The 17,463-nt window shown below is 39.3% G+C and overlaps 1 protein-coding gene across 1 annotated transcript in view; it reads left to right on the top strand.

Moving 5' to 3' along the window:
- Nucleotides 1-14,329: 14,329 nt before the first annotated feature.
- Nucleotides 14,330-17,463, top strand: part of ADGRG6 (adhesion G protein-coupled receptor G6) — a gene marked incomplete at its 5' end in the record, with an annotated part of 124,668 nt that continues 121,534 nt past the window's right edge. The window contains one exon of the mRNA XM_081094812.1: nucleotides 14,330-14,429. Coding sequence (XP_080950938.1) covers nucleotides 14,330-14,429 — 100 coding nt within the window. The remainder of the gene's footprint in view (nucleotides 14,430-17,463) is intronic.

Below are 17,463 nucleotides of genomic sequence, written 5' to 3'. Positions count from 1 at the left end.
CTCCTTCCACCCCAAGGAATTCAAGCTTGATGCAAGTAGGGACTTCGTTTATTGTTATAATGACAGTGCTTAGAACAATAAGTGATAAATAGTTTTAATGAATGAATGAATAGGGAAATTAATAATTACTTAGATGAATGTAGCTCCCATTATTGCATTTTTGTCTATATTTGATTTTCTCACATAATTCAGGAGTGTTTTCCAGTTTTTGAAATTCAGAGGTTTACAAAAGCAACACACACACACACACACACACACACACACACACACACAGACATATATATTCTCATAAACATTAATTGACATCCACCCAGCTAGCAAAAGCCAGTTTTGGAGTCCTTTTGAAAACAGCATAATGCAATACCAGAAAAACCAGTATGCTGGTATTTCCTAGATACATGTCTTTTTTCCTTGCATTTCTTCTGACCAGACTGTACACTGGAACCTTTACATCAATATTTCAGGCAATTATAGCTGGATCTTCATTGGTTGGCCAGGAATACAGATGTTGCAATAAGAAAAAAATCCTCTATTCCTAACTTCTTGTAGGCCAAGTTTCTGTATCTGTAGGGTTGTTACGAAGACTAAAAGAGATATTACATGTAACTATCTTAAAAACTGCTTTATATATATTAATTTCCCTATTCATTCATTAAAAAATATTATTTTTTATTATTTGTGGAAGAGCTTTTAGTATACAGAAATCAAAGCAGTGTATGTTTATCACCAAACTATAAGAATCAGGCTCACATGTATGTTATGTTAGCTTTAAAACAATACATAATTTTATTTATTTATTTATTTATTTATTTATACAAAAGGAGGATTTGTGGGAAGCAAAAGCTAATGATCTTGATGTTTCTCCTAGATAATGTAATGAATGAGTTATGCAAAAGATGACTTTTGAGATAAGATCTGAAAACAGACCAAACGCTGTTTTTATCCACTCATCAAGAAGTGGTACATTTACACAAGGGAATACTATGCAGCTGTAAAAAGAAGGATCTCTTACCCTTTGAGAAGGACCTGGAGAGTATTATGCTACATGAAATAAGCCAGTCAAAAAAAGACAAGTATCACATAATCTCACTCATATGTAGAGACTAATGAACAAAATAAACTGATGAACAAAATAGATCCAGAGACATTAATTCATGGAACAGACTGACCGATCTCAGAAGGAAGAGGGAAGGGGGCACTGGAAGAGATTAACAAAATAATTTATATGCATAACCCATGGACACAGACATAATGCAGTAAGGGCCTGGGGCGGGAGGCAGAGTAGATGGGAGTCAATGGGGAAAAAAGGGGACATCTGCAATACTTTCAACAATAAAACTAAATTAAAAACAAAAAGAAAAGAATGAGATATTACTAAGAACCAGTAAGAGCTCACCAAGAAGAAGTCCTATCCTCAGATTCAGGCTCAGGATTGATAACTAGGATGTCTGGATTAGTAGATCAGGAGAATATAAAAGCTATGTGAATTTCCTGATATATTTTCTTCTGTGATCATTTGGGGGCTCCAGTTGGAGAAAGTGTACCTGATGAAAGTAAGGCAACGTAGACTAACAACTGGTTAAAAAGGTGTGCTTCCAACGGTGATTATCGAAAGATCAGCATTGCTAGGAAACAGCCCCACATGAATTTCCACAGGGATTTTGTTTGGGTGAATATATAATAATAATAATAATAATAATAATAATAATATATATACATTCCAAATATAGGAAACAGAATTATTAAATGTGCATGTGACAAACTCTTGAAAAACATTGTTGACAAGATTAATGAAGGTGCCAATTTTCAAATTTTACAAAGTTATATACTGTACTGAATGCATCAGAATAAAATGGGCTCCCTGACCATGAAGTCAGGATGGGCAGGATGGCTGTCTGACTTGGTGACAGCTCATGTGAAAAGACTTGGGGCCACCTGCAGGCAAAGCTCAATCTTAGAAGTCACTCAGACTTCAGTGTGGGCGCAGCTGCCTCTTACTACTCGTTGCATGATGTTGAGCAAGTTGCTTAACCATTTTGAACTTCAATTTCCTCTCTTTAAATGTGAATACTAATCAATAGCAAACAAATTGAATTTAGGGAAGCATGATAGTTTTGTGACATTAACTTTTTAAAAAGTTTGTCTTTATTGTTGAAAATATTACAGATGTCCCCCTTTTCCCACATTGACTCCCCACCCCCTTCCCCTCCCCCACCTGGCCTTCACCACACTATTGTCTGTATCCATGGGTTATGAGTATATGCATACAATTTCTTTGGTTAATCTCTCCCCGCCCCCCGCCCCACCCCCACCTTCCCTCTGAGACTCGTTAGTCTGTTCCATGCTTCTATATCTCTGGATCTATTTTGTTTATCAGTTTATTTCGTTCTTTAGATATTCCTTTTCCCTGGGGAGAGTATAGGAATTGGATTAAGACAGAATGAGAGGTTGAAACAGAGATTGGGTTGAATTATTTACAAATTAAGATGTATGTCTTGAGCAACTTGATGTGTAGAATAAAATTTATACACTCCTGGCACATAGAAGATCAATATAACAAAAGCTACATCTATTCCTACTGTAAATATTTTATGTGGCTATTTGAAAGGTCAGTATTAACTTTTATTTACACAAGAGTAATATCCAGTTTAAGAAAGGTAAGGATCCCACTGTTACCAAGGTGTGGAATCCACTTTGAGGATGTTGTCAAGAGGGCTGGTATTGGGTCATGGGTGGATAGGGAAGGGTGAATCACATGTGTGGGGAGGAGCCAGGCACTGAACAGTTAAAATAACTAGGGCTGTGAAAACTGAAAAAGGAATGGCTGAGAAGAGAGATGATTGCTGTCTTCAGATATTTGAAAGGCTTTTTTGTGGAAGATAGAATGTCCTTGTTCTGAATGGAAGTTGAGGACATGAATGTCTGATTCAATCAACAGAAAGGAAGTTTCTCATAGTTGAGTGTTCATCAATGTTAAGGATTCAAACAGATGATGTTCAATATTCACTTTGTCCGGAATGCTGTCAGGGGATTCCTGTAGGCAGAGGAATGTGGTCCTGGCTCTTTCAGTTTTAGAATGATATGCGGGGCAGGAGAAGGCAAACAATATTGCCAAGTTCCAGGAAACATGCTGGGTGCTCTGTACCATTAGCTCATTGAATCTGCCTGTTGGCCTATGAGTTGAACTTTATAATATTTTTATAAATTAGATTACATAGTTGACATAGTAAAATGCCAGAGTTCACAGTGCTGGTTAATTTTTGAACACAGGATGTTGCATTAAAGGACCATGTAGTTTTCTTTACATGTTCCACTTCCCTAACATACTATGTCAAAGAAAAAAACAAAAGTATCAAAGTACATAGAGATTACTAATGTACTGACCAATGACAGCAATGACCCTTTGAACGATTTAGCTATGATTCATGGAATTGTATAGAAATATCAGTACATAAATTCATGAACATGTAACATATAATAGCACAGGTAAGTATACTATTCATCTTTTAGATAGACATATTATGGTGATGGCTGATTTTATGTGTCCACTTGGCTGGGCCAGTGCCCAAATATTTGGTCAAACATTATTTTGGATGTCGCCAAAGAAGTGTTTTTGAATGAGATTAACATTTAAATTGGTGGACTTTGAATGAAGCAGATTGCTTCCCATTATGTGGCTTAGCCTCATTCAATCAATTGAAGGCCAAAATAGAGCAAAGATTGACTGCCTGCAAGCAAGAAGGAATTCTGCCAGCAGACTGCCTCTGGACTTGGCCTTCAACTCTTCCCTGAGTCTCCAGACTGCTGGCCTCCTCTGCAGATTTTGGATTTGCATCTCCGCAATCATGTGAGCTGATTCCTCAAAGGTTTCTCTCTACATACATATACACATCCTGTTGGCTCTATTTCTTTGGTGAACCCTGAGTAATACAGTATTTATATTTCTTTGCTTGTCCTTATGTGTCCTGGTTTCTTCTAACCTTAAAATTCTGTGTGGATCAACTACATGAATGAACTTGGAAGCAGATGACTCCCCAGTCAAGCTTTCAGATAAGACCTCAGCATTAGCTAATACCTTCTTCTCTTGTGAGAGACAGTGCACTAAGCTGTGTTCAGATCCCTAAACCTAAGAACTGTGAAATAATGTTTTTGCTTTAAAAAAATGTCTATGTGTGGAACTTAAATCTCCTTGAGACAATCTGGTGTAATAGACACCGGTGTGAAGTGCAAGTTTGTAGGTGATTTGTGCAGATCTCACATCTCTGAGTCTCATTTCCCTATCTGTAATATGAGAGGACCTTCAGTTTCCCTTAAGTGCTACAATTCAATGTCTCTATTAATCATACTGTTTATTTGTCAAAATAAATACTGATAAAAGTCACAAGAAGAACACACCCTGGATTTTCAAGCCTCTGGATGTGGTGGCAGTGCTCCAGCTTCCTTTCTGCACAGAGCTGTGCTCAAGTGCCACTCTAACCTCTTTTGTTCCACCCAACAGTTCTCTATCAGTAGCCTATCAACGTTAAGTATTTTTGGGCACTTTTGTGTGTGGCCTGTGCATGTATGTGTGTACCTGTGCGCATGTTCACCATTCAAGCTGGGCTGCTCTGGCTCTGAACATATATACATTTCTGGTTCACAGTTATGTCTCTAGCATTTTGTGGATTAACTCTGCCAGTACACAAGGGGAAGGGAACGTCTTCCCGAGTGTGACAAGTGTGAATCCTTTTTCTCTCTTCTCATCTTCAGGAAGGTCCAGGTCCCTTTGCCAAGCAGATGGCTTTAGGGGAGCACTAGAGTCCAGGTGGTGGACTTTTCCCAATGAGTAACTAGATTTGCATTTGCAAATCAATGGTCCTGGAAAAAATGTTATATAAACATCTTCCCAGCCCCTTGTTAATACCCCTTCTCCTTCTCCTTCCCTTTCCCCTTCCTGATTTTGAAAGAAAGCATGACTTATTCAGCCTTATCCCCAACCCCCAGTAAAACAGCTGTGTGTGCACTCAGGCAGCAGGGTTCCAGGCCAAACTGTGGACCAGGCAGTTTGTCACTAGTCCTGCCAAGTTTGGCTTTCCCACTCTCAGACCCTTGAGGCTGTTTCCACATGACAGCAATACGCCCCCCTCTTCCCCCAACTTCTTTCTACAAGGGATTTGAATAATTCAAATCAAAGGCAATGGCAAAGGTTTGAAGCTTTACCATTCCCTAAGGGTATTCAGATGCATTTAAACAGAAGACAAAATTCTAAGCTAAAAGTATGAATCCTCTGTTTGAGCCACTACATAGAGGCATCAACAAATCAGTGGGCCTATTTCTGTGGTGTGCAGTGGTGGTGGCGGGCACAGGTACACTGAAATGGCTGCCTGCTAAGCCACTTCTTAAAGCTGGTCTTCATTCTTGGTTGGAGAGGGGTGTGTTGGGGTACTCAGCCCCTCTGTCCCCCTATCCCCTCAGAGACCAAGAGATGTGATGATGGTCTCGTGTGGCTGAGTGTGCTCTGAAGACAGATGGACTCTCCACTTCTGAAAGAGAGGGGAGAGAGAGGAAAGGCCAGTGGAGAGAGGAGAGGAGAGGAGGGGAAGGAGAGGAGAGAAAAAGGAAGGGGAAGAGCAGAAAAGGAAGGGTCAAAACAGTAAAAGAGAAGCTGGGCAGTGGCCTGGGGCTGGGCGGAGAGGTCCCCAGGGCTGACTTGGGTGGGCTGGGCGCAGCACCCCCGGGCAGGGAGGAGATGCCCGCATCGCCGCTTGCACTCCGAGCTTCTCAGTTCTTGCAAAGAGGGTCTCCTGGATTCAGGGCTCCCTGCTTTCGGGTGACCACCGGTCCGTCCCCTCCCGCGCCAGGCGGCCGAGCCTGGCCTGGAGCCACTCTCTTCCCCCCATTCAGCCCCCGCAGCGCTCTCCTCCCCGCCCGTGCGGGGAGCGCCTCTCCGGCCCAGGAGCGAGGCGTCTCGCTTTCTGGCGATCCTGGGTGGGGCAGCTGCCCTCGGGACGGCCCGCCGCCCAGCGCCCAGCCCGGGGCCGCCCCGGCCGCGGAGGCTCAGCCAGACGCCGCGCGCCGCCGGGGCAGCCGCACCTGAGACCCCGGCGCGGCCAAGCCCGGGCGCCGGAAGCGCGGGCGGAGGGACCGGCCCCTGAGCCCGCGGGGGGGGGAGGGGGGGCCGCGAGCCGCAAAGGGCGACCACGTGCTGCTCCGGCCGCGGGGGCGAGGACTGCCCGTCGGACCCTCCACCCACGCTCTCCCCCCGCCTACCCGGCCCGGCCCCGGACGCACAGCACCCGCTGCCTCCACCTCCTCCGCGAACTTTCCTTCAACTTCTCTGCAAAGAGGAACCTGCCGCTCCGCCCGCCCCCTGGACGCCGCGAGCCGCACTTGGACGCCGCGAGCCGCACTTGAACTCGGCGGCGCTGCCTCCCACCTGGCGCCGCCCCGAGCGCGGCGAGGAGGCTGCGGGGGCCCCAGCTGGTCCCTCCTGAAAGAGCGTGAACCGGGGTCCGCCCGCCGCGCTGCGCCCCGGCGCCGGGGGTCTCCTTTGGGGAGCGGGGAGCAGAGCCGGGGAAGACCCGGAGGATGACCGCGCGGCCCCTGGGGACACCAGCGCAGTAATGCCAACATGTAAGTCTCCCCATCGTCTCAGATTCCGTCACACCTTTACCTGTGCGCCCCCCTCCCCCGCCCCCTCCACGAAGTGATTTGGTGAGACTTCCACTGTATGGACCAAAGAAACCGGTTTGTCTTCCTTGTGCCCCCAGGCCCTGAGGCATGAGCTGTGACATGTGTGAGTGTGTGAGTGTGTGTGTGTGTGGCTTGCTTTTTTTCCAGGGAGAGGTAAACCTCATATTTGGGCGGCGTAAAGCATAATAAAAAAAGGGCAGGGCTTCAAGAATGGGGAAAGCGTGTTTTCGATTCAAATTGAGCAAGGAGTAACAGGCCGGGCGCCTGCGTCCAGGGGCCTTGCTCTGCCAAGAAAGCGCTCTCCTGCATCAACACCTGGGGCTTGGAAGGTACCGGTATGCTGAGAAAATGTTGACTTTACACATTGTCACCCTGGACTGGAGGAGTTATTCTTGGATCTTTGGGTTATTCAAATGGTTTTTAAAAAGCGGGCTGAAAAGGTTCTGGGTTGTACTTGGTAGATTTAAAAAGTCATTAAGGAATATGTCATTTATGTGATGGGCTTTGCGGGGGGGACTTGTATAGAATTAGAAGTGTGGGGGAGGGTATAGGGCAAAGAGAAGGTTATAATAATAGGTTTTGTTTCTATGGAATTATCATCTAAGTGGTGAGGTGCCTCAGAGCAACCCTGCAGAAGGGCCACCGCGCACCGCCTGGCCTTCCAGAGAGGAAAAAAAAAGGAAGGTTGTTCTCAAAAGAGCCAGGCTTATTTTTGTGGCCAACTCAGAAGTTACTTTTTCTTGTAATATGTAATTTTACCCCTGGTGTTTTATTTAACCTTGGGCAGACACCCTGATAGACTTTTTCTCCCTCCTACTGACTAAGATACTGGAGTTTCTAGAAATTGATAGTCACCCTGCCTCCCCTAACTACTGGATCCTTGTTTATTTCCATTTAAATTCCCTCTTTCATTTACTACCTGCAAAAAGACATACTGCTCAGGCCCTGTCTTTCCCTTCCTTGCACCTTCACCTCCCTGTCTCCCTAGGACACATTTTTAAAATAGGAGCAAGAGCAATGACCGCAAGCCTGTAGCTCTGTTCCTGGTAGTGGCCAGTACAGTTAGAAGGGAACTACTTATTTTTATTAAAATTGCATGTGAAGTCATTCTTCACCTGTGAGCTTTAAAGTTTCATTTATGCCAGTGGAATCGTTAAGGTATAGACTGAATTTATTTTGGGATACAGCCAACAGTCTCATATAAGAGTTGTTCTCATACAAAGGTGACGCATTTTTAATGAATGTGAGTTTGTTCTAAACCTCAGTTTTTCCTGAAAGTATAGTAGGTTTTTTAACAGCAGATATTTGTCTAGCTTACTTTCAGCTTTCCTAGGTTATGTACATCTTGGGTGGGTGCGGGGGGGGGGAGCATGTTATACGTAAAAATAAAATATGAGTACCAATTTTTGAAATAAAAGATGTGAAAATGATCAACAGGTAATGGACAAATGTCCTGATTATGAAATGAAGTTATGTAGTCCATTTGAATTTGCACATGATTAAAAAATCTTATGTCATTATAGAGTGAAAGCTGGAATATTTAATCACGTAAAATATAGAATTTAGTACGTTGATTGAGTTCTTTATTGAGCTGTTTTGGCTGGAAGTTTTCCTATTTCTTGACAGATGACTGTTTCTTTTTTCCATTTTGCTGTTTATAATTCACATGGAATGGTTTAAGATGCTCTGATTCTTTTTAGATATTAGTATGTTAGAACATATGGAAATAACACCAACCTTTCCAATGTAAATATTTCTACTGTCTTCTTGAAAAAAAGTTAAAATGAGAAACAAACTATGTTACCTTTTAAATTGTAGTAGATTCAAGTATACAAGCTAATTATATTTTCTGCCTACTACTTGTGGAGAAAGAATATTTATATATCATTACACTCAAGTTCTGAAATTGTGGACTTTTATAAATATATTTTGGAGTTGTAGGGACTGCATGTTTTTCATACCCTAGGGAATTTAGTAGGTTTAACAAGACTTGCATTAATTGGTCTCAAGCTGCATGAGCTACTGTTCCATTTATGGCTTATATAAATTACATGACATTGTGCTTTTCCAAAGTGAATGGTGAATGAGGCTATTGTCTCTTGGCTTATGGGAAATATTAGAAGCTTGTAGTTTTACTGCCTAACTGGACACGTCACTCTGATTTCTGGAAATAATGATTTGAAAGAGAATCAGTTTATATATTAAAAATAAACTTACAGATGCTTCCTTAAACCTGACCATTTTTTTTAACTGCCCATATCTTCCAGAGTTTATATTTATGATGGGTTGATTAAAAATTTCTAAATACAATTTAGATTTTAGACTAAATAGAAAAAGACTTTGTTCAATGTGTGTGGCATGCTTGGGCAAAAACTGTATCTTTCCATGTTCATTTCCAATTGGATGACTATTACATTATCTACATTGGATTCATACTGAGGAGATAGCATTTAAGGGACATTTCAGTTGTAACTGAAAATGCCAATAAACCAAGTGTGGCTACCTGAGTATTAGCCTACTTTACTTTATAGGCATTACTCAGGATGGAAGTATTCCGTTTTCTTCAAGTTTACTGTATTTAAAACATTAGTAGCAAACATGACAAAGGTTTAACATGGTTAGTATAGAATTGGTAAAAAAAAATTACAAATCAGTAAGAAAACCATTTATATGTAACAGAACACTATACAAATAACTTCAACATGCCAATCCAAATAAAGGAAATTCAAATGAGACACTTCTTCTATCAAACTAGCAATGATTTACTCAATAGCAATGAATGTGTCATAAGATAAACATTGATACACTTCAGTGTAAACGCATAGGTGTGTATTTAACTGTACTTAGAAATAATTTTAAACCTACAGAAAAGTTGCAAGAATAGTACAGAGAACACCTGTATGCTTTTACACAGAATCACTTATTATAAATATTTACATCATTTATTTTATCACTTTCCTTCCTTTCTTCTTCCCTGCACCCTGTACACACACACACACACACACACACACACACACACACAATTTTCTTTGCAAAACATCTGAGAGTAAGTTACATACATCAGGGATTTAGGGTGACTTCTTAATTGAAAATTTTGTATTTGTAGATTCACATGCAGCTGTAAGAAATAATACTGATAGATCCTGGGTACCCTTTACCCAGTTTCTCCCAATGGTAACATTTTGCTCTATCATAGTGTCACAACTGCATCTACTCGTGTGTGTGTCTGTGTGTGTGTGTGTGTGTATATGTATGTATGTGTGTGTATGTATTTCTCAAGGGTGCCTTTTAATTTCACCTATGATACAAGCCAGTTATGCATGTTTAGCTCAAGTAAGAGTCAAGATTTGTACAGGATTTGAAGAATAAACCCTCCCCCCTTTTTGAAGCAGGATGATCCCAACTTAATAAACAATCTTGAGTAATAGAATAGCATCTCCCTTTTCATTCATTGCTTAGACTCAGGAACATGCTCTTTAACCAGAAGAAAAAGTACAATTAGAAGCAGACTTGAATAAACCAAATTTCCATTGTTTTCACTCTGGAAGAATTAAGGCATGCTCTATGCTACTCCTCACACCCCTTTATGAAAGGGTTTGCCGGGGAAATTCATTTGGGACATGGAGAATGAAGTTAATTCTAATTATTGCTGATATTAATAGAGCTAGTAGCATATCAATTTCTCTACTAATTTCAGTATTTATTCGCTAATTTCTCTTTAAACTGTGATGTTTAAAGGAGCTGGTAGGAGCAAATAGATGAAAGATGGTTGGTTTTTTAGATTATTTCAGCAATGAATTTGGATTAAATCATGCCCACAAAGGGTTGTACCCACCTTTAAAACAGTTCGTATGAAAGAGTTAAGTTTTCAAGCTTCCCGAGATAGGACTCGGGCATATTGTATTTTGTAGCCTTTACAGATAGAAAAGGAGAAGCGAGTTTGCAATCGAGGTAGGTTGGTTTTCAAAATGACAGGTGAGTTGGAAGCCAGGCGACATGGGGGCAGGGAGGTCTTTTGGCTCTGTAACCACTGATTTTTTTCTTGGGCAAGTGGTTTATCATTATATAGTGCTTTCACCTGTGAAATGATAGGTTTTATTGTGTGATTTTTAGATTCTTTTCAGATTATAAAGTCTGTGACTCTCTTCTGCTGAAAAATAGCCTTGCTTTCTTCAATAGAACTTGGAGGTCACAACCCAAGCGACACAGATTGTACTATGTTTTTTGTAGTTTTTACTTAGAACCCTAGTAACCCTGTTTGGGATTTTCCATTCTTGTGAGAAAATGGTTTAAATCTCAGGGATGTGTCTTTGCTAAATGATCCCCTGAGAAGACACACAGTGTTTTCCTTCCTCTGTTCTATTCTTAATTTATTTGTTTCTGTTCTTTAGTAAACAGTAAAGTGGACGAAAGTTGGCGTGTCATATGGTTTATGTTTGGTTACAAGTACTTGCCCTGTCCTGCGTGCGTTTTCTGTGCAGAATGGTGGAATCCTCAGAACTGGAATGCATCAAGCCCTGGGTTGTCTGACAGGGCTGCAGGCAGCTTTTGTAAAACAACTTCAGGTTTGGATATGGAATCCATAAATGTCACAACCTTTTATAGTTGAAGAAAGTTGTGTGAGCACGTGAAATAAACAGGATTGAGGGTTGCCAAGCTAATGAATGTAATTCACCGAATCCTGTTCAGAGAGCATTTGAACTGAAAAGGGACCATAAGTCACATGTCAATAGGAAATTGTCACATGGGACTGAGATTAAGAAGCTGGGCCTTCTCCTGGGTATTCTCTTGGGCGTTCCCCCTTCTGTTAATATCTGTAAGGCTGACAAGCCAAGTTTGATTGGTCTGCTCTGGGCTTCAGTCTCCTCCTCTGTGAAATGAGGAGGTTATACTTCATCTTTGGTCCTCTCAGATCAAAACTTCTTTGGATATAGAATTGTGCTTTTGTCTTAGAAGCACAGCCATTCATCTTCAGCATGAATGGGAAATACCTCATTCATCCAGCATCAATGGGAAATGGACACATTCATCCAAATGAGTAAATTTTCTATGTGACAGAAGTTTATCATTTACACTTTTTAAAGTCCTTACTAAGTGCCAAGTCATGCTGTCACTAGTTCTTTTTGGTGGATAATTGGAAGAAAAATAGGCTCAGAGTTTTGCCTCACAAACCACACAGTAAATAGAAGCTCCAAGATGTAACTCTGTGATAGTCCACAGTTCACATCCATTATTATGATGACGACTTACTCTACTGGATTGCTTCTCATAAGCAGTTGCACTGCTCTTAATTTCAAATATTTTGGGTGGATGTATTTGAAAACATACCTTTCATACAAAAAAAATCTTTAGACCTTAACCTTTCCCTAGTTTAGAATTTCCATTAGGGGCTGTATGATGCTGGTAATTCTAGTTTGGTGAATATAAAATCATGGCATGAATATGAGACACTACTTGAAATTTTTGTATTCAAGGACCAATGAATCATTTATTTTATTTCTGATCCCAGAAGTAGCCATGAAGTCAGTGCATTGGTGTTGGCTTATGGCATTAATCCTGTTGTCCATTCTTATTTTAAGTCTTTTCTTTTGATTTCACTGTGCAGAATGGTGGAGTCTTGGTTGACGGAATAACCACACTTATATTAGTATGCCTGGTATGATGGTTATAATAATGACTAATACTTATAGACTGCTTACTGAGCATCAGTCACTATCCTTAAAAGACATGGTCTGATTTAATCATCCAACAATTCTATGGATTAAATTCCACTGCTGTTCCTAACTTGCCGATGAAAAATAGTAGATACAAGGTGGTCAGGAAAATTCCCCCAGGGCTACACAGTTTATAAGTAACAAAGCCCGGTCCATCTGAGTCTAGGGTATGTTCCTTTTGCTACTTAGATGGTCTCTAACCAAAAAATACAGATTGAAAGTGTATGCTTGAGACAAGTGCAAGAATCATTTGATGTCTGTTTTTGCTTGAGTATTTATTTCTCTTTCCACTTTTCTGGTATCCTGTTTAGTATTATATATTTTACTCCAGATGAGCCACCTTCAGGTAAAGAAAGTATCACAGTTGACTTTTAAACAGCATGGGTTGGAACTGCTTGGGTCCACTTATATGCCAATTTTTAAAAAATAAATATATATATATACAGTCGGCCCTTCATATCTCTGGTTTCCCATCTGAGGATTCAACCAACTTAGATAGAAAACAGTATTTTTGATCTGAGGTTGGGAATCTGAGGGTGCATAAGGACGACTAGATGTATTGCCCCACACCAGTTTATATAAGGAACTTGAGCATCTGTGGATTTTGGTATCATTCCAGGGTCCTGGAACGAATCCTCCGAGGACACTAAGAGACAACTGTGGTTAAGATTTTGGGGAGTCATAAGTTATGCACGTATTTTTGACTGCACAGTCAGCAGCACCCCTACCCTCCTGGGTTGTCTAAGGCTCAACTGTACTGTGACCCCTAGGTTTCTTATTAGTTGCCCCTCTTTTGGAAGTAAAATGACTCAATTACCACTTGCCATCAAAGTAACTAACTCTTTTGGGGGAGTTAAGATCTTGAGATTTCTTATTACTACTCATGTATCCTCCTGCTTTGTGACTCTCTTGTCACTAGTTCATTTAGGGTCCCCTTTGGTGACTGACTTTTATACTTGCTGCTCCTTCACTGACTTGCCTCTTTTGATGGGGTTGAGTCAATGAAAAATATCAAACCACTATTTTGAGCAAAGATAATATGGCTGTTCTTTTTTTTTTTAATATATTTTATTGATTTTTTACAGAGAGGAAAGGAGAGAGATAGAGAGTTAGAAACATCGATGAGAGAGAAACATCGATCAGCTGCCTCCTGCACATCTCCTACTGGGGATGTGCCCACAAACCAGGTACATGCCCTTGACCGGAATCGAACCTGGGACCTTTCAGTCCACAGACCGACGCTCTATCCACTGAGCCAAACCGGTTTCGGCGGCTGTTCTTGTCTAAATCATTATTAAGTATAACTTTGAGTTTAAAGACAAGACCATTAGATATACAGAGAATTATTTGAGAGTTTTCAAAGCACCACCCCTCCATGTAATGTCATTTACTAGTTTCTGTAATACATTAATAACTAGATAAAGACATTAATTAATCTTGTTGGATGTTAATGATTCAATGCTTTGTTCTAGGGGCAATTTAATTTAATTTTAATTGTCTCCATTTGTGAAGGAGCAGATGTTATACAGTGAAAATATTTTCTTAAAGTCTGAATTTCTGTAAGATTATAGGGGATGTTGATATAATTGTCTTCTTGCCACCAACATGGTCATGTGATGCTAAACTCTGAATCTGAAATTGCTTTATTTTTTAATATTATTTTTAAATTATATGAATATTTCCCCGTGTTCATGCAGAGATCACCTATTATATATTCTCTGAAAAAGAAGGTGCCACCAGATGGCAAGTAAAATAAATGGATTTTTTTTTCTTTTGGTTAATTAGCATAAAGGAGGTGATTGGTTCATCACCATTATTTAGAAGCAAGACTGAAAAAGGTTTCTATTTGGTGGTTCCTGCTGGAAACCTATACATTTACTGTTATTGTCCTAATGTTTTATTGAATTCTAAGTGTCCTGATTGTTGCTTTCTTCCATCGCAGGATGTTTCGCTCAGGTCGAATGTGGAGCTGTCCCTGGAAGTGGAAGCCAAGTTCCCTTTTGTTCTTATTTGCTTTATCTGTTGTCTGTGTTCCTCACTCAGGTGAGTAAGACTTTTTTCTTTTTGAAGCCCCCACTTTAATACTTGTCTTCAGTTTCAGAGTACTATCTGTTTAAGTAACCTCAATTTTATTTGTTGTCTTTTTTTTTTTTTTCCATTTCTATCCTTAAGGCTTTTTTTTTTTTTTTTCCGATTGCCTCTCATTCCTCTGTGAATTTTATGTGGATAGTATCACTTTGATCATTGTTTAATTTTCTAATGAGTATATTTCTTTAATTATCGTTGCATTTCTTCTAGCTTTATTTATTTATCTAGCTTGTGTTGAGTGATGAGATAGCTACATATCTGACATTAAAAATGTACTAGCTGTTCTTCTACTATTGAATAAATATACAGTACTTAGTTTTTAAGTTTTTATATACTTATTTATAGAAAGTATAGACTTTGCTATTTTTATTTGTCCTGATTTTATTGCCATGTATGAGACAGGGATTTGAAATTAAGTTTTTAGACCATGAAGTTTATTTAGTTGAGTTAAAATGATATTAAAAAGTTATTTGCAGTATTTTTGGAATTAAAATGTCTAATTTTTCCAATTACCATTTTTTTTCTGAAATTTGAAGCAAGATTCTTTTAGCTGTTGTTGAAAGCTAAATTTTCCATAAACATCTAATTATATAAATGAGCCAGTCAGAACCCAAGGAATGTGAACGATGTTTTTAAAAGTAAACTGCTTCTTCATTATCTGGTTTTGTTACTGAGAAAACTACACTTCTGTTAATTCATTTTATTTTATTCATCTTTTACTGCTTTATTCAGTTTATATTTTTCTTTTGAATAAAATCATTATTCATGAAGTTTATGTACTTATTGCTTGGATTTAACCAAGATTGTATACATTCAATAATTACAATATATCTGTATGTTATTATAAATAATACAATTAATAAATCACATAAGTAGATTATTTGTTAAAATTGCTTACTTATAGATCAAGAAACTCAACTTGCGTTGAATATGTAAGTACTGTTTTATAGTCATCAGGTATTTAAGAGTCTCAGCTGCTTGCTTGGAAAACACCTGGCACTTGTTTAATGGCTTCAAAACAAAACTTATCGTTGAGTGAAATTTTTTGCTTTTTTGTTTCAATTTCATTACAAAGACATTCTTTCTGTTATGTTTATTGCCAGAAAGAGGAAACAAACTTGTAAAGGAATCTGAAAATTACATGTATATTGGACTTTTCTGATGTACATAGTGTTAAACAATTTTTTAACTTTCAAAAGTGATACTCCAAGAACCAATTCCACGATGTACGATAAATTAAGAAATTAAAATTAGTTGTAGTCTGTTTAGTTTCATTTGCTTTTTTATTGTTTAAAGTATTATAAATAGTAGTGCATATGTCTCTTTTTCCCCCTATTGACCTCCCCACCCCCTGGCACATGCCCTCAACCTCCCCCCCCGCCCCCCCCCCCCCGCCCCAGTGTCTTTGTCCATTGGTTATGCTTATATGCATACATACAGATCCTTTGGTTGATCTCTTACCTCCTCTCCCAACCCTTCCCTGCCTTCCTGCTGAAGTTTGACAGTCTGTTCAATGCTTCTTTGTCTCTGTATCTATTTTTGTTCATTAGTTTATGATGTTCTTTATATTCCACAAATAAGTGAGGTCATGTGATATTTATCTTTCTCTGACTGGCTTATTTCACTTAGCATAATGCTCTCCAGGTCCATCCTGTTGTAAATGGTAAGAATTCCTTCTTTTTTTACAGCAGCATAGTATTCCATTATGTAGATGTACCACAGTTTTCTAATCCACTTATTTGCTGATGAGCACTTAGGCTGTTTCCAAATCTTAGCTATGGTAAATTGTGCTGCTATCAACATAGGGGTGCATATATCCTTTCTGACTGGTGTTTCTGTTTTTGGGGGGATATATTCCTAGAAGTGGTATTACTCTGTCAAATGGCAGTTTCATTTTTAATTTTTTGAGGAAACACAATACTATCTTCTACAGTGTCTGCACCAGTCTGCACTCGCATCAGCAATGCAAGAGGGTTCTTTTTTCTCTGCATCCTCACCAGCACTTGTCGTTTGTTGATTTGTTGATAGACATTCTGATAGGTGTGAGATGGCACTTCGTTGTTGTTTTGATTTGCATCTTTCGGATGACTAGTGACTTTGAGGATGTTTTCATATGTCTCTTGGCCTTCTGTATGTCCTCTTTCGAAAGTATCTACTTAGATCCTTTGCCCATTTTTTTGGATTGTTTATCTTCCTTTTGTTAAGTTGTATGAGTTCCCTGTAAATTTTGGAGATTAAACCCTTATAGGAGATAACACTGGCAAATATGTTCTCCCATGCAGTGGGCTTTCTTGTTGTTTCGTTGATGGTTTCTTTTGCTGTGCAGAAGCTTTTTATTTTGATGTAGTCCTATTTATTTATTTTCTCCTTAGTTTCCATTGCTCTAGGAGCTGTATCAGTAAAGATATTGCTACGACAAATGCCTCCTATTTTGCTGCCTATGGATTCGTCTAAGGTTTTTTATGGTTTCCACTCTTAATATAGCTACAATCAAAATGCTATGGAAGGTTTCAACAATAAACTAGGAGAAGTGGAGGACCGAATTAGTTTCATTTTTGTTAGGTCATGGCATTTGTAAATTTCCAAGCCCTATTTAAACTTTAAATTGGGATTTTTATTTTAGATGTCAACTTTTTAATTGATATATGCACATTCATTATTTTAGTCACTTGAATAAATGAAATAAAACATATTTTAGACTAATTCAAAAGAATCAACTATGCTGAGAGAGGAGAGAGGGAAGGGAAAGCACCAAGGGTACAGAATTTAAAGAGGCATTCGTTCGCAATGTCATAGGAATCCAAGTACTTAAATATGTTTTTAATTTACTGTTTCACACAATAAACCCCCTTTAACAATTTCTTTAAGTAGCCAACATTTTACATGCACCAGGTAATAATACTTTGTGACAGATAGTTAATGTGTTTACTCATAAATCAGTATAGTTAAAAAAAATTGCATATTAAAGCTTTAGATAGATCTAATTTTC

The sequence above is a fragment of the Myotis nattereri genome, assembly GCF_964212035.1.
Source record: "Myotis nattereri genome assembly, chromosome: 6".
NCBI lineage: Eukaryota > Metazoa > Chordata > Mammalia > Chiroptera > Vespertilionidae > Myotis > Myotis nattereri.
Note: the sequence above shows the minus strand (reverse complement) of the source record. Positions and strands in the feature narration are given on the sequence as shown.